We start from the raw sequence: 21,147 nt of genomic DNA on the forward strand, positions 1-21,147 counted from the left end.
CCTTCGGCGTTAGAAACAGTTGTGTTTCTGGAAATAGCCTATGCATTTAAGACTAAAATGCAGTCGGTCCTATGGACACTATTGAGAATTTTGGGGTCAAAATTCTGGGGTAGTTAGGAGAAATGACCAATCTCCTGTAAAAGTCTACAAAAAAGGGGGACTGCTCGCCTGAGGATCTCTCACCTGAAAATGAAATTGCATAAGAGTGTTGCTGGTCATAACAGATGTATGAAACCATCTTTAGATTGTGTAACTAAGATCACAGTTTGAAGTAGCCTATAACGATGTTGAACTGAAAGCGTAATGTAATAGTTGGGGCGTCGAATGACGCTTTCCACCGTTTAAAGTAAAGACATTGGAGTGGATATGATACTGTGTTCTTCAAATTGATAAATAAATGCAATTTTTTTTTTTCTAAATTATGGAGACTTATGATGGATGATGAAACCAGGATTCATGTCGTAGGCTAATAACCTTTTTCAAGTGTGCAAACAGCATAAGCTCAAACAGCATAAGCTCAAGAAACTATAAAAAGGGGGAGATAGATGGCATTGACTTGAAATACTTTCTTCCCTAAGTTTACTGGTTTTATTCCTTAAATTGTCATTTTTAAATGCTTAATGTTTTGTTTTACTGACCCTCACTTCTAATGCAAAATGGAGGTAAATAGCCCTGAAAACATTAGCATTCTTTTGTTGACTTGTGACACTGCATTCACAGGACACTGCTTGACTCTGTAAGTTTTTGTTGCTTTAAAGCACCTAGGCTGTACAGATGCTGGAAGTAACTAATATCATTTCTATACTTTCTTTGATTTGATTCTCTTTGACTTTGAATTTTATTTTTGTTATTCTATTGCACCTTTTATTTCTTTATGCTACGGTTTATTTCATTTGATTTCCTTTTCAGTTTGTCCTGACTAGGAATACTTGTTGCTCAGATGATATGGTTACAGATTTCCTAATTCCATTATAGGTGCTAAGATAACAGGAGGATCATTTTATATAATCCTCATTTGAGCCTTTCCTGGCTGTGTTGTTATTTTATTTTTATTTTATTTGTTTCCTTGTTCTCATTGGGTTAATTTCTGATGGTCTGTTTGCTTGCTTTAACTGCTGATATATTTTAATTTCATTAGAGAGCAGGTTAAAGTTTCATTTTTATGTTGTTTGTTTGTTGTTTTGTTACCACTGTCATAAGAAATTTTTACATTATTACTAGGAATTCTGTTCTGAGGCATCACAAGCCTCAAAGTTCATGTACTGTATTGTTTGCGTGTTTGGAGGTATAACTGAGAGGTCAAGACAGACCTGACTGCAGCTGACGTCATCTTTGAAAAATGTTGAACTCCACTGAATAATCATTTCCTTATTAGTACTGGAATGACAGCTAAAACCTTTTGCTCCAAAGCTACATGTATGTTCAAGATCTGTTTACAGACTCTGAAGTCGCAGACCCAAGAAACATCCTAACGACGCATGTCTCACTTCCCCCGCTGGCTTCAGAAGTGTGATGACACACAACTTATCGAAAGGGGGAAAGCAACCAACATCTCCCCTGGAGACCCCAGCAGACTTCACAGTGTCCTTGGGAGAGCCGCTATGCATTTGGAAGTCTGGTGTACCATCCCACAAAAGGACCTCGGTCAGAACATCACGAGAAAGCAATTTAGAATAGTGGACCTGCTGTGGGCAGAATAACCCCCAAAAGCAGCAAGGATCCGAAGGTTCAAGGTAGTCAACCCTGACCTTCAGACTAGAGAATTTTTATTTTGTTGGTATACTTTAACTGGAGAAGGAAACATTGAAGAAAAAGAAGAGGAACACAGGGTGTTGGGGAACGCCTCCTATTAATAGAGCCAAGCGCCGCCCTAAGCACATTTTGCACACACATACACATACTAAACATTGTGCACCACACGAAGAATGGAAACTGGCTTTGGTTGCATTTTCTTAGCTGTTTCTATGATAGACGATGTCAGTCTTTCTACTGTTGTTATTTTTATCTGTAACCTCCTTCCACACCCTAAAAGTCCTCTGTTGTTAATAAGCTGATTCATAATTTATGTAAGCAAGTTTAGATGTTCAAGTCTTTAAGGACTTGAAAAGGGGGAATTGAAGGGAATATTTTGTATTAATATTTTATGTGAATGGTTTAATGATTCAAGTCTTTATGACTTGAAGACTGTATAGTTCTTATGGTCATTTGTGATTGTGTACCCATGTGTACCCTGTGTGTGTGTCTTTGGTCTGTATGCAGTGTATCCATTGTTTATGCCTTTTGCCCATCACCAAGGTGTGAATGTTTGTAGAACAGCATGTGTCCAAGCCTCTGAAGGACTTCCCAGGAAAGGGGGTAGTTTTAATTAAAAGATAATAGAAGCTGACCAGACCTGATGAAGGCCTAATCCTCATCCTCCCTTTCTATTGCATATTCAAACTGGGTTGGACCTAGAGGTCACTCCTTCTTTGTGTGTAACTTTAAATATGGTCTCTGTTAGTCAGAGAAGTTAGAAGAGAATATTGATAATCTGGTGAAACCCATGATGGGGTGACACAAACATGTACTTTTCTCCCTTGAGGGGCACTAGGCCCCTCATTGAAAAGAATAAAGCCTGGATTCTGACCTGCATCGTCCTGATTAAGTCTCAAGAGAAATATGGTAGTAAAAATATACTATCAAGTCTCACCAGCCGGCTGAAATTTTAGTGATAACTGATAACTATTTCATTGAAACAGTTGATTGCTTATTGAGTTACAATTGTGTTATTGAAACTTATGCTTATCTTGCCGTATTGATCCAACTTTTCACATTTAAGTTGTTGATGATTCTTAACCTATGTGTTTTTGACATGTTTATGGCTTAGTCTTAACATGTTACGTTGTGTGATGGCACCTTTATGCTATTTCTCCAAAAGAACAGAACAGATGTAATGCATTGATCAAACTGTTAAAATGTAAGCTGTTAGGCTACTGATTGCTATTCATATTTATTTGACAGACGTTTATTGCTAGTCTTAGCCTAGGCTACAATGACCAAAGTTGTGCGGTAGGTTTGGGGGGGGGGGGGCACCTTCATCTTCATCCAACGAACTGGAAAGGACACAATCTAATGTCCACAGAAAAAGGATACAAAATGCGTAGCCTACGTTTTGACAATGTAAGTAGCCTAAAGTAGGCTATAGCCTATACGTCAACGAACTTAGGAAGGTGACAGGAACCGACTCTCAATACAGTCTACACTGCCACCCTGTGGTCAGCAGGCTATGTCCACAACATAGTTGGGTTCTTGACTCAACTTGCCTGACTTTTTACAGTCCGGTTCCAAAACAGAAAATGTAACGAACGAAAAGGCCTACTGATTTCAGGTAGGATATTGTGTAGAAATATCTGTCTGTGGACACAAAACTACCGAAAGCCATGCAACTTAGGTGGCCAGGAGGTGGCTCAACAGAGCCATAAACGTCTACATTTTTTTCGTCTTTAAATTAAGAATTAGAGTAGCCTAGGCCTATCTGGTGAATAAACGTGCAATTTTGTCTTGATATTTAAATTCATTCATATTCAATATATTTCATATATTTAAACAATAGCCTACCTTTCTGTAGATCGGCTTCCATTTTTAAAGCCTCTGTCTGACATCGAGAGCAGCAAACATTAGGCTACCAGACAATAGAGAACATCGCATGGACTACTCAAAGAAGTCTGTGAATAGATGTTCGCGTTGAATTAAGTCAATCACGCTTAGTCAGCGCGGAGTCTCTGTGGCGCAATCGGTTAGCGCGTTCGGCTGTTAACCGAAAGGTTGGTGGTTCGAGCCCACCCAGGGACGGAAGGTTTTTATGTAACATAAAATTGTATGCTTTGGCACTGGAGACTGTAAAACGACTTTGATGGTATAGCCACTGCAAGTGTCAAATTACATTTACACGCACATGCTTTGCCAGTTTTTTCCAGACGAATTTGATTGAATTAGATGAGCAATTCAAGGCATTTCATACGAAAACAGTTTCTCTCCTGCACATTTTCATTTCCTGTGGTGAGCAGACTGTGATTGCTGCTAAACTAGTGTTAGAAAGCCGATACATTCTAGTACACGGTATCCGGTGGTACAGTTTGTACCCGTGAACCCAGTAAAGGAGGCATAATAATTCTGTAGGCTTCGAGTTGTCTTGAACGCAGCCACACGGCACTCTTCCATTGACTCGCACTGTATTTAATACAGCGCCTCGCATGGTACAGATGGGCATTACAAGAGTATACCTGGAGCAAGAGCATGCGTTTTGAAATTAGTTTTTTTAAAGTATATTTTTGGGGCTTTTGCCTTATTTGGACAAGACAGTGGAGAGTGACAGGAAGCAAGTGGGAGAGATACATTTGGTGATCATTGGTCATAGTTTTCTGACCTTGCTCTGCCTTAACAATCTTTGCTTACACTACGCCTTTTCATAGCAGAGTAGGCCTATATACAAATGTCAGATAAGGTCTAATAATTGGACTTTGGGTTGGATTTTTTGATAGTTTTATGTGGTTATAAGGAGTAATATGAGAGAGAAAATTGGTGATCACTGAGCGTTGTTTTAGTACATGACTTATGATTTTTTCTTTCAATAGGCCTCAATGAAGCAGAAACGCTTGATCACATAACGTCCATAATTATTGGACTTGGGTTTGATATTTTGACAGTTTTATGTGCTTATGAGGAGCAATATGAAAGATAAATTTGGCATCATTGATCGCGTTGTTTAAACCACGTTAAGCCTTTTCACAGCCTAAAAAGCTTAATGTCAGATAACGTCCATAATAATTGGACTTTGGGTTGTATATTTGTATAGTAGGCTAATTATGATGAGCAATATATGAGATACATTTGGGGATCATAGTTTTACGACCAAGCCTTTTCATAGGCCTATAAAATGCTTAATGCGTAATATCAGATAACGTCCATAATACTTGGACTTTGGGTTCGATTTTTTGATAGTTTTATGTGTTGTTATGAGGAGCAAAAGGTAGGCTACAACCACGTTAAGCTTTCTCCTTTCAATAGGCCTCAATGGAGCAGAAACGCTTTATGTCATAACGTCCATAATTGATTTGGGTTTGAGTTTATGTGCTTATGAGGAGCAATATGACAGAGGTCCCCAATAGGCACTTGGACCCGTATATGGTGCCACAGCGGCCCCCTCCGAAATTACGTTTTAACAGCAGTTTCCTCAAATAGTCATTTCTTTGCCATTTTTTGATGTTGTGAACTAAAAACTATATAGTACCTGGATTCAGCAGATTAAGGACTTAACATTGTCCTGAAGGCAGGGGAAAAAAAGAGCCTATGCACTGCTTTCCTGCCACACATGCATCAACATGAATACACACAGAAAGCAACAACTATCAGTAGAAGGTAGATATTTTATTTCATTTCATAGTTACTTGTCGTCTTGTGGGATCGCTCTAGTGTGTGTGTGTGAGTGAGTGATGCCAGTGGTGAGGAGATGGTGCGGGGACACAGCACGGGCCATGGTTCCCACGACAGCTGAGACTGGATCACTTGGGGCCTAGCAACAGGCCGAGACTGGATCACACGGGGCCTAGCAACAGGCGGCACAAGAGTCCAGACTCACCTGCCGTCTGGGTGCAGGTGAAGGGGACGGCTCTACCGGGCTAAAAGGAGCCTTTTACACCAGTCGGCATCACCATTGGCTTGAAATGAGCTGGCAGGGGGAAATCCCCACCAAGCAAGTTTTCAGACTCAAAAAGAAACGTGCGCCTAGGAAAACCTGGCACCCACATTTTATGTAACACAGAATATACACAGGTAACAATTAATCGGGTGATCATAAACAGGGTTTCAGGTTATACTGAGTGCAGTCATACAGTAATGTTGCCTTATGATGTTCCACCCAGATAAAAAAACAAACAAACACACACATATACACACACACACACAGAGACACAGATACACAACGCACACAAGCTTCCACGTGAGTGTGGTAGAGGACACTGTTTATTGATGAAGCCATGGAGAGATTGAGATCAGTAACAAGCTGCTATGTGTGTCATCGCTCATGATGAAGACTTGACTCGGAGATGCTCCGAACCCAACAGACAAGAGACTGGACTACATAAATAAGTGCTCGTTCTCCGGCTCAGACGGAGAACCCACTGGAACCGCCCGCTCACTTCATGTTTGCCACAAAGTCTTCGCCCTTCTTGATGGAGCCCTTGAGCTCACCGATGGCGTCGGCCACCAGCTTCTCCTCGAAGGCGGACAGCTTGCCCAGGCCCAGGTTCTTCTCAATGCCGTGTTTCTGGAGGAGGACAACAGGCGACTTTACAACCAGATCCATGCACACAATTCAATTTCAATCTTATTTGTAAGGGACAGTGTGCAATTAAAAACATAAATGTAACCATTTGATGCATTACACCAGAGTAAGCCGTAGGCTGATTTACATCTTCAGTCCCACATCAATAGATGAATTGATTTGAACCTACTCTGTCTGTCTGTGTGTGTGGTGTGTGTCTATGTGTGTGTATGTGTGTGAGTATATGTGTGAGTGCGTGTGTGAGTGTGTGTGTCCATGTGTGCGTATGTGTGTGAGTGTGTGTGTGTGTGTGTGTGCGTGCGTGCATGTGTGTCTGTCTGTGTGTGTGTATGTATGTATGTGAGTGTGAGTGTGTGCGTGCGTGCGTGCGTGCATGTGTGTCTGTCTGTGTGTGTATATGTGTGAGTGTGTGCGTGCGTGCATGTGTGTCTGTCTGTCTGTCTGTATGTATGTGAGTGTGAGTGTGTGCGTGCGTGCATGCATGTGTGTCTGTCTGTGTGTGTATATGTGTGAGTGTGTGCGTGCGTGCATGTGTGTCTGTCTGTCTGTATGTATGTGAGTGTGAGTGTGTGCGTGCGTGCATGTGTGTCTGTCTGTCTGTCTGTATGTATGTGAGTGTGAGTGTGTGCGTGTGTGCGTGCGTGCATGCATGTGTGTCTGTCTGTGTGTGTATATGTGTGAGTGTGTGCGTGCGTGCATGTGTGTCTGTCTGTCTGTATGTATGTGAGTGTGAGTGTGTGCGTGCGTGCATGTGTCTGTCTGTGTGTGTATATGTGTGAGTGTGTGCATGTGTGTCTGTCTGTCTATGTATGTGAGTGTGTGCGTGCGTGCATGTGTGTCTGTCTGTGTGTGTATATGTGTGTGTGTATATGTATGTATGAGTGTATATGTGTGTGTGTGTGTGTGCGTGCGTACTCACCCCCAGCAGCAGCGGTGTTGAGAAGTACTTGCATTCGGTCTCCTCGGAGCGCACGTAGGAACATTCCACTACGCCCTCCTTCCCGTTCATAGCGTCCAGCACGGAGAAGGCGAAGCGGGCGCCAGCATACGCCATGGACAGAGTGGCAGAGCCTGGACACACATACACACACGTAAATCAGGTTTCTTGGCCAAGTATACTTGCGTATACAAGGAATTTGGTCTCTGCATTTATCCCATCCGTGAATTAGTGAAGCACACAGAGCACACAGTGACCACACAGTGAGGTGAAGCACACACTATCCACACGGCTAAAGCTGAGAAACAGAACAAGTCCCTCTACCTAGCTACCAGACAGGAAGGCAAACTGCCATTCAGTTCTCTGTTTTGTTAGCAGATGGCAACAGAAGCACATGAGAGCTAGCAGGAAAAGGAACTCTACTCCTCATTCGGCTATGAAAATGGTGTGAACACGTCACAGGCAATGTGGCGCGTGAGAAATGAAAGAATTGGCAAAACTTAAAACACTGCAAACGAATATAAAAAACTTTAAAAAAGGGCCAATCAGACGCGAGGCTGGCCCTGCGGAGCCAATCAGACGCGAGGCTGGCCCTGTGCCCACCTGCTCCAGCCTTGGCCTTGACGACCTCAGTTCCTGCCTCCTGGATCCGACCAGTCAGAGCCGCCAGCTGATCAGCAGGGAACTCCACCTTTGGTGTGCACTAGAGGAGCAAGTACAGCACACACATGCACTCACGTAAGGCAGAGGGAGTCACAGAGGTAGTGTGTGTGTGTGTGACACTGAGTGTGTGTGTATTAGTCAGATGTTGAGGCTGTGTGTGTATCAAACATCGATTGAGTGTGTGTATCTGTCAGATGTTGAGCCTGTGTGTGTGTGTGTGTGTGTGTGTGTGTGTGTGTGTGTGTGTGTGTGTGTGCGTGCGCGCTTACCTGTGAGATGAGGGGGATGATTGTCTTTCCTGCGTGTCCTCCAATCACGGGCACATTCACTCGTGCTGGGTCAAGCCCCTGAGGACACAACACAAACATTACTAAGGTTTCAAACCGAAACACACACATACCCTCTCGCTCAAGAGTGTATACATACAATACCAACTACCAAACACACACACACCCTCTCATTCAAAACAGTGTACACATACAATACCACACACACACCCCCCCCCTCACCTTGAGCTCAGCCACAAAAGCGTTGGCTCTGACGATGTCCAGTGTGGTGACTCCAAAGATCCTGTTGGGGTTGTACACGCCGTGCTTCTTAAAGATCTCTGATGTGATGGGAATAGTGGAGTTGACCTACACACAACAGTTTACGATCAAATAGGGCTTCAGCTAGCTAGATCATAGGGCTACATTCAAAACGATGAAGCATGTGATTCAACAATAAACACACTCATAGTCATGAAGGACAGTGAATAGAGTTTGTGTAGTACCATCAGTAGTGTGTGTATGAGTATGTGTGTGTGTGTGTGTGTGTGGCTCTCAGACAGAAGTTGAGACATCCCATGGTTGGTGTGTAGCAACACACCTTAGGCAATGCTGTACAGTGTGATACACAGGGACACAAGGGCCTGTGCACCCATGCCAGTGTTAGAGGTCAAAGGTCGAGGGTGTACATACGGGGTTGGCGATGATGCAGATCATGGCCTCTGGGCAGTTACGGGCACACGCGTCAGCCAGGGTGGCAACAATGGTGGCGTTGGTGTTGAAGAGATCATCACGGGTCATACCTGCAGACAAACAGGCATGCGTCAGGAGACGTGCGGGCAGGCGCACACAGACAGCTCTCTAGACTCATTATATATAGATTCTCTCCCCAGGTAGAGCACCTCTCTCTCTACAAACGTCTCTCCAGGTACAGCACCTCTCTCCCTCATATATATATATATATACCGTATTTTCCGGACTATAAGTCGCACCGGAGTATAAGTCGCACCAGTCAAAAAATTTTTCATGAAGAGGAAAAAAACATATATATAAATATATATATGTTGCACCTGAGTCGCAGGACCAGCCAAACTATGAAAAAAAGTGCGACTTATAGTCCGGAAAATACGGTATAGATATATATATATATATATATTTTACACACACACACACACACACACTCTCTCTAGGCTCATCTCCCCAGGTACAGCACCTCTGACGGTACAGTTAAACTAGGTGTGCCCACACACACACACACACACACACACACACACACACACACACACACACACAAGCTACTCTCACCTGGCTTCCTGGGCACTCCAGAGGGGATGATGAAGACACACACACACGCACTCCTCACCCAGTCCATCTACCCTTTGGCCTCACCTGGCTTCCTGGGCACTCCAGAGGGAATGATGCGCACACACATACACACACACTCATCACCCAGTCCATCTACCCTTTGTCCTCACCTGGCTTCCTGGGCACTCCAGAGGGGATGATGAAGACACACACACGCACGCACACGCACACACACACACACACACACTCCTCACCCAGTCCATCTACCCTTTGTCCTCACCTGGCTTCCTGGGAACTCCAGCAGGGATGACCACCACCTCACATCCCTTCACCGCTGCATCCAGCTGGTCTGCACCAATGTAACCTGTGGAGCAGAGATACCCATGTGAGCAGGACGGCTATTGAAAACCACACACACAGCTTATATTCAACAACGTAACAAGCAAGAGGGGGGTTTTAAGACTTTATTAAAAAAAAAAAAACGACAACAAAAAAGCCAAAGTAAACTTGGTTCTGTAGTGCCATTAGTGTCTAATTTATTAAACTTTGGAATAAACACATACAACTTATATTTTCCTGATTTTTTTTTTTTTTAAGTATTTTTGCATGGATTGTACTTTTTATGTATATGTATATTTTAACCCTTAGTTTTTTTTAGGGCATTTTCACTACCTTTATTCAGAAGGACTTATTCTGGTCATTGTAAGTGCCACACACACATATTATATATTGTTTTTTTCCGGTAGAGTCTAAGCTATCCAAATCTGCCATCATTTCATGTATTAGTACTAGCATTGATTTTATTTTGATTTTTAAAGAATTAAAATATAAAAAGCGTATTATAAAAAATCTTATATTTTGACATGCATCTCACCACAGCAAGCTCATAGCTCATACATGCATGTCATGTGTGTTTAGGGCAGACTGTCCTGAATCTGGCAATATCATTCCCACTGTGGAGGGATTCTCTGGGGCTGAGCAATTTACAGACATATGTGGTGTGCGCCTTACAGAAATAAATGCCTTTTTTTTTTTTTATTTAGTGATTAAAAATTACCTTTCTGCGCTCCATATCTGGAACACGAACTGATCTGACCTGACTTGAGCCGAGTTTATGTGCGTGTGCCTGTCTGCACTCATGATTCTCTACAACTTTTTCCTGCGTTGCCATGAACAAAGTAAAGGCAAAAAAGGCGTTTCTTTGACGAACAAATTGGGATGCAATGTGAGCTTTGAATTGAATGCCATGCAGGAATTAGCTAGGACCTCAAAACCAAATTATGAACATTCTTTGCCATAGAGAAACACACAATAGCGTTGGATTATAAACATGCTTTGCCACAAAAACAGACAAAAACGTAAGGTAAGTCGAGCTATATGAAGTTATTATTTTGCTGTCACTTCGTCTGTTTCATAACCCAGAAGGATGTACTTGGTATCAAATGATAGCTCTGTCTCCTCTTTCATCTGGTTTTTGTACATGACGTTATTATTTTGCAGTCACTTCGTCTGTTTTCATAAGCCAGAAGGATCGACATAGTTGGTACCAATGGATAGCCCTGTGTCTCCTCTTTCATCTGATCGTGATATGCTTGCCATATCTATCCGATCACGGGTTCGCGAGTAATTCAAACGAGAGTAATGGGTGCGCAGGTGAACGTAGAGACTGTAAATATAATGCAATTTGATTTAATTTCATGATTTATTTTTTAATCTTCATACTTTAACGTACAGACAAGTGGTGGTCTCGTTGGAAAGCCCCACTTCTGCTCTGTCACTCACACACACAATAAAGGCTTCTCGCTGCTATGAACAGTTGCGGAGCAATGTAACAGAGAAGAAAGGGTGTGTTTTTTGACGCACTTTGCGTAATCGGCTTTTAAGGATTAAAATCTCACGTACCCCCTGGAGTGCCTTCGCGTACCCCCATTTGAGAACCACTGGTCTACATCACTTAAGTTGGTACACTATGCTTTCCAATAATTAGAATGACCCTCACTGTTTTTTGCTGTGGAAAACTGCTGCACTACTGCTAGATAGCATGCTAGTTAGCGGTACTGCTGCACTAATGCTAGATAGCATGCTAGTTAGCGGTATTGCTATACTACTGCTAGATAGCATGCTAGTTAGCGGTACTGCAGCACTACTGCTAGATAGCATGCTAGTTAACGGTAGGCAAAGTAATAAATAACATCTGGTATTTTAGGGAAATTGTTAAAATTGTTGTATAGCAAGTTACAGGTTTTGAACATTGTGTCGTCTGAGTATTCTCATTAGCAGGTGATTTATAAGAGGAAGAAGTATAATAAGAGAAACGAGGGGCTAAACTGTCCTGATCGATTTAAAGTGTGTGCAGGTATGTCACAGTGTGAGGAGGAAGAAACTACAGCACTAAATCCGAGAAACGAGGGACTAACTTAAAGGAAAATTCCGGTTTTTAGCAATTTAAGGCCCTTTTCTGGTTTGTTTTGGATGAACTAGAGTGGTGGACACCGAAATTTTCACGATTGGTCCTGTCTCGACTTTTCTGACTCGTTTTGAATCGCCTTTTCACCTCTCAGGGTGGCTGGCAATGGGCATACTGTAGTAGGCTACTCAAACATGTCCTAAAACAACCCTTAACGTTCGTTTTCAAAACTGTGCAACTCACCGAGTGGTTAGTGGAGTTCGTTGGCTATTAAAAGCAAATATATCGGTGCAATGTATGATTTCGTATTTGAACCTGAAGCATAGACGGTGGCTATCAACGTGCAATGAGTCTTCCAACAGAAATCAATGGGATTTTACAAAATGCCAAATAAAAGAAGACAGAAACTGTATTTCGCTACGCTACTTGTTTTGGAACATCAACGAACACCACTAACCACTCGGTGAGTTGCACAGTTTTGAAAACGAACGTTAAGGGTTGTTTTAGGACATGTTTGAGTAGCCTACTACAGTATGCCCATTGCCAGCCACGCTGAGAGGTGAAAAGGCGATTCAAAACGAGTCAGAAAAGTCGAGACAGGACCAATCGTGAAAATTTCGGTGTCCACCACTCTAGTTCATCCAAAACAAACCAGAAAAGGGCCTTAAAGTGCTAAAAACCGGAATTTTCCTTTAAAGAAGCCTATACATCTCAAACTGAACTAGAAACAAAAATTAATGACAGGGCAGCAACATGGATTTAGATTGGATCTATATCTTTTTAATAATTATATTTTTGCGGGCGGTAAAACATATTTAGATAAAATAGAAGTGAAGCGTAAAAATATGCTTCCTCTACTTTTTACAGTCGTAACACATGCATTAAAGCAGGTGTAAACTGATGCCCTGGTTCCAATAGAATTCTAGAGTTAACAATAGACAGCTGATGGCAACTGGTGGCTCTGGTGTAAATTCCCAGTAAGGCAAGCACTACTTCTGCTCCTCTCTTTAGCGTACCTTAATTTCCCAACTATTAGCCGCGGTTTATACATGGATTTTGAAAAATTTCTTCAGCCATGAGGTTAATACACGGGGGCAGTCAACATGGTATTAATGTTTTTTTTGTTTCGTCTTTTTTACTTGCATAAAATACTGTCCTGCGGTTTATACACAATGTGACTAATTACTGTACATCATACTGCTTCCCATGGTGCTTTTTAAAATGTTGGTCGTGTTGCCAAATAGTCCGAGTAGCAAAATACTCCAAGATAATGAGCTGCACAATTAATTGCGGCCTTAACAATTTCCTATTAGTTCAAATTGCGAATTTTGATTTAAAAATTATTCCTTTTTCAGCCCCATCACAAACCCACTGACAAACCTACCCACCCAAAAGCAGACGCTTTTATCCAAAGCAAATTACAAAAATGAGGATTAACATCTACACATCACATTACATCAAAAGCTACAATGCAGGAGGACCTTGGGTTTTTGACCCGCGTGCTGGTGTGTGGGATGTTTCGAGAAGTTACCTTTGACTTGTGCGCGGGTCTCGATGTGGCTGAGGTCAGCAGCGACGCCGGGAGTGTGAGCGATGTCGTAGAGGGCCAGGTGGCTGACCAGAGGGCTGTTCTTCAGCAGGAGCGAGAGCGGCTGGCCAATACCTCCCGACGCACCCAACACGGCCACTTTAGCATGGCTCTGCACACACACACACACGATCAGATATGCGAACAGAGTGACACCATGGGCTACTGTGAGGAAGGGACCCTCTCCCATCTCTCTATGCCCTCTAAAGGCACGGAGTGGTAATGGTCAAGGTCAACATTTACCCCACATCATCATAGCCATATGGATCAACAGGCCCAAACTGTAAAACCTGACCAGTAGTGACTGCTGGTCCAATTAAGATTCCAGACACCACCTATGGCCCAGTAAGAATATGCCCTCCAAGGCAACCCAGCACTGCCCTCAGACAACACTGAGGCCACCTGTACTCTACTGTGCTGTACAGCATGAGTCATACTGTAGGATGTTCAACAAAGACACTCATTAGCAGCAGGAGGCTTGGCCTGTATTGAGCAACTTCATGGTTTCCTTATCAGGCAATGGCAGGGGCAGAGATAGATCGATGTGCACCAGCTGACAAGAGAAGTGCTTGTGGTCTGGTTTAAGAGATGCAGAATTGAGGGATGTGCTCTGCAGTGAGAAAAAAAGATTGCACTGTTTAATTTCATGAAGTGCCTCTGAGTGATGCTCAGTATTCTAGAACCTGAGAACAGGTGACATTCTTAAACAGAACACCACCAACAAACTCAGTCCACCGGAAACTCGGACCTGAGCAGAAGCTCTAATATATATATATATATATAAAAAAAAAACTGACTACCTGACCTTCATGAAGCACTCCACGCAGAAAGGGTAAGGTCAGAGGACAATATTTTAGGAGGTAACCTTTCTGCTGCTCCAAACTGGTCACATGTGAGCGGTGGGGGTCCAAGAACCACTCACTGTAAGCAGGGGATTTGAATTAAAGGCCCTGCTTGTGAACTAAGAATTCACTAAAGCGCTTTACGCTACAATACCGGCTACATGACATAGTCTTCGCAGTGGCCTGCTCAGACTATGGCGCTGGGTCAATCACAAGGGGGTCGCGATGTTGGCTACTACCGATTACTAAACTATGACATTTGCCCAGCCCTTGTGCCGATTACAATACTGCAAGCCAGCCAACGTGAGACGGCTAAAGTTACTGCAATGCTAAACCAACCGGAGTTTCATCTGATTTGGGTTTGATTAGGGTTGGGTTGGGCACTTGCTTCAACGTGCAATGCCAGTTCAAAGGCCAAAGAAGACTAGCAAAGTGTATCAGACAACAAGGATTCCAAATGTGTTACCGTTAACTTTACAGTAACGTAAAGTCAACCCCACATCCTCATCAGGTGTCCGACGTAATCCAGAGAGACCTTCATTAACCTTTCCAATCAACACGCGTGCAATCCGAGTAAAGAAACAAAGGTGCGTTAAAACAATGTGATCTTATTTGAAATGCGAAAATGCTAAGAGGACAAGGTTAGCCACTGATGTTATTGCGGGCCACCCGTTGTCATCCATCAAGCATTGACCTTTTGGATGTGCAGCTAACGTAATGGTTAGCGCGCTAACATTTGAGCTAGCAAGTTAACTGACAGCTGAGGTTAAAGTAACTTGGCATTCAACCTAATATAACGTTACTGAGGCAAAGTGACAGATTCACACGGACAGAAAGTAACGTTATCTGACTACTTTCTAGCCTGCGCCATAACGTTGCCCTTAGTAGCCAGCTATCATTAAATCATTACACAAGGGTGGTGCATTACAGAACATTTAAGCTAACACTTTCAATAACCAATCGTAATGTAAGCCTACAGTAGAATATTGATGCCAAGCTAGCTAGCCCAAGCAGGCTAATATAGCCCTCACTAACTAACGTTAGCTAAGCTAGTCACTGCTGCAGCTTGGCAGCTATAAATATGAATTAATACCTCACCTGTGAAGATGTGGAAAGACTCCGAGCAACACTGATGGTTGGTCTTGCAACGCGGGAGAACATATTGGACAGAGATTGTGGGGCTTCACTTTAAAAAAAAACGAATTAAATAAAATGTATCGTTTCTCTCCCGTGTGACTCCAACGTCCTCTACCACAGCAGCCGGTCGAGAAAGAGTGTACGTGCTGCCTAACGCCGACGACATAAAATACGCAATATTCCTTGACGTCTCTGATTGGACGAACGATAGCAAACCTCTATTGTGATTGTACAAAAAACGTGCCAATCATCCTTTGGGTGGCGAGCTACCAAAGAAGAACAGGAACGAGTGGTCCAGTATTTAAAATCACAGCGCCATCAAAGTTCAGGAGAATACAAGCCATTGAGACAGTGAGAAATGTCAAATAAATTCCACAGGGCCTCCTCCACCAAACAACTTTGACAAGATTTGGGAAAGATTATTGTCAGATTGGAGTCTTTTAACTAAATGTGTGTATTTTTGTTGTAGCAGTTTTAAATTTACTTGCCAAAATTAACACTGGAGTATATCTGGTTACTAGCTTTACTGCTTGCTGCTTGTTTTATGTAGCACCCCTCTACTCTACTTAATAAAAAATGTACTTTAAAGTAAAAGGAGGTGCTTCTATGGGTTACTGTTAAGTATAGGCCAGTTCTAGGTTCGGCATTAAGGGGGGAGTAAATTGACAAGGACACCAGTATGTAAAATGTTATAAATAAATAATGCAGGTTTATTAAATGCAAGAATATCTTTTCTCTATGAGAAAAGAAGAGGAAATATTAGTAAATAGAAAATAAATAGTAAATAAATACAAAACCCTATTAAATAAGAAAAGAGCTCTTAAAAAATGCAAAGTATCAAATCAATAGTTAAAAAACTCAAATGTCCAAAAGAAAAGAAATACCCGGGTAAGGTGGTGTGAGTGTACAATGTCAGTGTATGTGTGAAGGCTTATCTGTATCCAGGGAACAGATCCAAGGGGTTGGTTATCCAGTATGAAAGGGCAGTTCAAGGGGTTGGTTATCCAGTTGGTTATCCAGTATGAAAGGGCAGTTCAAGGGGTTGGTTATCCAGTATGAAAGGGTAGAAGTTCAATCGATCCAAGGGGACTGACTCGCCATCCAGTGTTCCAGTGTACATAAAAAAAACCAATCTGCATACAGCAGTTTGAGAATACAATTAAGGGTATATATTAAATATCAAAGTCGTAAGATATCATTAAATTCCAATTCCAATTCAACTACAATTCCAGTTCAATTAAGTCCTATTAACTTAGCTAGGCACAAACTACGACGTTAGCGTCGCTGGTAATGAGAGAAGAAGTGCCGTTCTCACTCACACACACACACAGGCTACTACCAGAGAGGGTTAAAGCGGAGCGAGAGGCGCAAACGTTCGACAATTTCCGCGTTCGATTATTGCAAGGGGGAGGGGGCAAAATCCCCCTTTATGCAGACCAGAGTAAACCCTCGCTGCACTAATGTCAATGGAGACTTGTGGAATTTTACCAATAAATTGGTCATTATGTCTTTCTGGATTTGTTGAGGGTTTTTTGGAAAATTTTGTCATAATCTGTAAGTGTTCCCATCCACTTGTATAGTATTTTAAGCTAGCGTTAGCTAGTTAGCTAGCTCGGTTCACATGACTAATTAAATTATTCATATCATGTCCTAAAGAATGATTCATTGGTATCATACATGATTATAGACAATTATGTGTTATTATTATTATGCTTATGTGTTATGGTTTGTATAATGTTGTTTTATTTTAATTGGGCTGTTAATTAATTTGACATTATTGTTTATTATTGATATTCTCCTTAATGTAGTCTTAGCATGTCATTGTTTTTATATTATTGATTGAATGGACATTATTGTTTATTATTGCCTTTCCCCTTTTTTTCCATTGCTTTTTTATTAGGCTATTGATTGAATTGATTTTATTGTGTACTATAACTATTCTCCTTACTATATTTGACCTACATTCTAATCTGTTCCCTGTTCAATTTTAAATATTATTATGTTGTTTTGTATTTATGTGTCGCTTTGGACAAAGGCGTCTGCTAAATCCATAACCATAACCATAACCATAACAATAATACTGTGAACACAATTATGTTTATCTGTTCTTATTGCTTATTAAGAGAGAAAGTTTATTTAGTGAAGTAAGGTGACACTCCCACTTATGCAGACCGGAACTGTCCCGTTTTGCTCCCATAGTAACGAAATACGTTGCTCTAAACGGGCTCTGCTAGTAATCAAGGATCTTTGCTACTACCACTACTGTGCGCGCACCTCTAAACCAAAGATTCTAGAACAGAGCTCTGTTCTAGAATCTTTGCTCTAAACATTCTAATATTAACGTCTCCTATCTCTTAGGAGTTTGTTACTACCAACGGTCATATATTTAAAATCTATGGCAAGCGATTTTATCATTTACCCGCTAAATTTGACTATCTGGAATTAACATTGTAGATATCAACAACGTCTTTCTGACTAGTCGCAATTACATTTTGGATAGTTGGAATTGTCATTCAAGATATCTGTAACGTAATTGTGACTAGTCGAAACGTCAGATAGAGATATCTGTAATTTAGTTTTGACTAGGCAAAACTGAATTACAGATATCTGTCCTCACGTCATTGAAAACAACATTCAACTCGTCACACATCTTAAATGGCAATTGCAGATATCTTTAATTCAGTTTTGACTAGGCAGAATGAAAGGTGAAGATATCTCAAATGTCATTATGACTAGTGCAAATTATTGTGCAAGACGTTGCTCTTTAGTTCCGTAGCAGAGCCCGTCTAGATTTCTAGGCTAGTCCATCTACTTAGACATTGTCAGCTAATTTCCCCTCCCCAACATAATCGAAGAAAAAGTGGGCTTATTTCCTTATTTCTATGAATGGAAGAAGAATAAGCAGGCTGTAATGTCGTAGCCTACATTAATTAGTAGGCATAGGCTACTAAATTCACCAGCACCAGCTACAGGAAATTCCATTCATAATGGTGTTGGCTGTAATCGAAAAAATCAAAGCAACATTGAATCATCAATTCTTGCTGCCAGCTCCTGTCTTGCATAGGCTGCAGCATTAAAAAGACAATTAAAAACTCCTTCGCCCTCTGGCTGCTCTGACATGGTGCTAATTACAAAGTTAACAGTTAACAGGTGCTATGTGATTTGATGATTTGAACAACAACACGCTCTTCTCCCGCCTAAAGTGGGATGCGGGCCTAATTTGCATAGCAATACAGATATCTCTAACGTCATTTCGCCTAGTCAAAACTCTAATTCAAGATATCTATAATTACATTTTGACTAGGCAGAATGAAAGTTATAGATATCTCCAATTTCAGATATCTCTAATCAAAACTCATTCAAGATATCTATAACTTGATAATAGATATCTACAATCAAATTATGACTATCCCTAACTCCAGTTTGAGATATCTACAACGTCATTTTGACTAGTCAAAATTCCATTTACAGATATCTACAATGTCATTTCGCCTAGTCAAAACTTAATTCAAGATATCTGAAAAGGAACATGTAGATATCTTGAATTGAAGTGAATTAAAGATATCTTCAACTGGAGTTATGACTAGTCAGAATCAAATTGTAGATATCTCTAACTGGAATTACAGATATCTACAATTCAATTGCAGATATCCGTAATTCACATAGTGGATATCTGCAACTGAATTGTAGATATCCGTAATGATAAACCCCATAGAAATGAATGGCAAATGTGGCGTCATTTGTCCTAGGAAGAATGTCTTTGTGGATATCTGAAATGACGATTATGGATAGGAAGAATTCAGTTGCGGATATCTAAAATGTTCGTTTTGACTAGGCAAAACTGAATTACAGATATCTGCAATACATATCCAGTCTAGCGGGAAAATGTTAAAATCGCTTGCCATAAAAATCATGTAATTCAATATATTCATTAACAACTTCTCTATTACTCAAAAACATACATAAAGACATTATCGTTACTTACGCAGCACTTAAAAGAACAATCAAATAAAAGCATATCTCCGATTGGTTTTTGATTAGTTAGCTCAGTTTTCTAGCATGCTAATCATCCTATTGACTTGAATGTACTATCAGCTAGAAGCTAAGGGTGCTAATTACTCGCTAGCAGAATGCTAGCGAAGTATTTTAACTCACCGGAGTTTGAGATTCAAACAACACAGGTCTTCAACAATCCGTAGAAAAATAGATATAAGGAAAGGTAAGATGATTCAATATGATAGACAGATTTAGAAAAAGTTAGATTAGAGTTAGATAAAGTTAGTATTCATTTTCTTAAGAGGATTATCAGTAAAGTCTAATCAATTTCATTCAAGTGGAGTCTCCAGAGCAAATCTTTGCTCCAGAGTGAAAAAAAAAAAACCGTCACCTAGGAGATGACTATACCACAATAAAAGTATTTTAGAATAGAAGCTACCTGCACTTTCAAGCAGACCAAAAAAAGAATGAAAAAGAAATACATATAATCATGTAAACTCAGCTTCTTGTTCTTGCTACTTCTTCATATTTATTCTATTTATTCATATTTATATATTAAAATATTTATTGTACTCAAACCATTCTAAAGCTAAAGTTACGGTCTTAGTAACCAAACTTTAAGGTGGGTTACACCTGCTTGCTTGCAATGCCCATTTATTAAACCTGACTCTCGCCAGATGAATTTCGGTCCGCCTAGCTAGCTCCACTCACATCCATCTGGGATCGCTTCCGTTGAGAGTGATTTCAGCACCAGATTTTATGGTAGAGCTAATCAGGACGCAGGGCAGGAGTTTCATAGACGTGACGTAGCATAGAAGCCACTGTGAGACTGTTCTCAGTGTCACGAATTGGCTTTGATGTGAGTGGTTAAAGTAGCACGTCAGTAGATGACGGACAAGTGGCTTATCCAATCATATGCAAGGATTTTTGATAAGGTCCATAAGGTCCAATGGATCGATCCCAGATGGATGAGTGGAGCTAGGCGGAACGAAAGTCATCTGGCGAGAGTCAGGTTACATTTATTCATCTCCCGCTGTAAAGAAGTAAAAGATTCTTGAGCGCTGTAGCTGCACTGAAATCATTGGTCGGTATATTGTACAATTAATTATATAAGTTAGCCTGGCTAACGTCAGACCTCATCTCATTGAGATGGGGTCTGGGAACTACACATTCAGTCTCGTATTTGAGACGTGGTTTACGAATGCCCAGAGCCGTTTATTGGGCGCTACTAATGTCTATCAACTGCGCTGTACGTAGCTCATAACCGCTTTGTCTTGCTGTCCCCCCTCTGTTCTGTGATTGGTTCCTTCACTCTAAAAAATACTGGGTTATTTTCTCAACCCAAACACTGGGTTGAGGCTGTCAGGTCATTTTGTGGGGTTGTTTTTACTCATGTTGGGTTATTTTCTGTAACCCAGCTTGTTTGGTTGATAGTTTGGGACAGTGTCCCTCCTCTCCCCCACCTGATGTTGAGTACAGCACCTGGGTGACTTTAACACAGCTGCATAGTTATTTGAGAGTTCGAAAAAAATCATTATTCTTCCAACCGTCCAGTCCAGAAGCTGTCAACATGCAATGGAAATCAGGCGATTTCGGAAGGTCTTTAAGCAAGCAAAATTATGCTTTTTTATGTCAGTAGGGGAGAACCGGCACAATTGTAACACTTTTTTTTTCCAGTTCAACC

At 41.3% G+C, this 21,147-nt stretch overlaps 1 protein-coding gene and 1 non-coding gene across 2 annotated transcripts; one reads left to right on the forward strand and one right to left on the reverse strand.

The window, feature by feature from the left end:
* The first annotated feature begins 3,757 nt into the window (after nucleotides 1–3,757).
* Nucleotides 3,758–3,831, forward strand: trnan-guu (transfer RNA asparagine (anticodon GUU)). The gene has a single exon. It is a non-coding gene; the product is annotated as a tRNA-Asn (tRNA).
* A 2,151-nt stretch (nucleotides 3,832–5,982) lies between these two features.
* mdh2 (malate dehydrogenase 2, NAD (mitochondrial)) lies at nucleotides 5,983–15,606 on the reverse strand. The gene is made up of 9 exons (XM_076273792.1): nucleotides 15,429–15,606; nucleotides 13,432–13,600; nucleotides 9,774–9,857; nucleotides 8,882–8,991; nucleotides 8,432–8,557; nucleotides 8,192–8,269; nucleotides 7,863–7,962; nucleotides 7,242–7,393; nucleotides 5,983–6,304 (listed from the first exon to the last, which is right to left on the reverse strand). Exons 1-9 carry the CDS (start codon nucleotides 15,489–15,491, stop codon nucleotides 6,173–6,175), a joined length of 1,014 nt encoding a protein of 337 aa, XP_076129907.1. The 5' UTR covers nucleotides 15,492–15,606; the 3' UTR covers nucleotides 5,983–6,172.
* Between the last annotated feature and the right edge of the window lie 5,541 nt (nucleotides 15,607–21,147).

The sequence above is a fragment of the Alosa pseudoharengus genome, unplaced genomic scaffold (assembly GCF_046254945.1).
Source record: "Alosa pseudoharengus isolate Yale_2024_CS ecotype anadromous, Long Island Sound unplaced genomic scaffold, YU_APseudo_1.1 YU_APseudo_1.1_scf_8, whole genome shotgun sequence".
NCBI lineage: Eukaryota > Metazoa > Chordata > Actinopteri > Clupeiformes > Clupeidae > Alosa > Alosa pseudoharengus.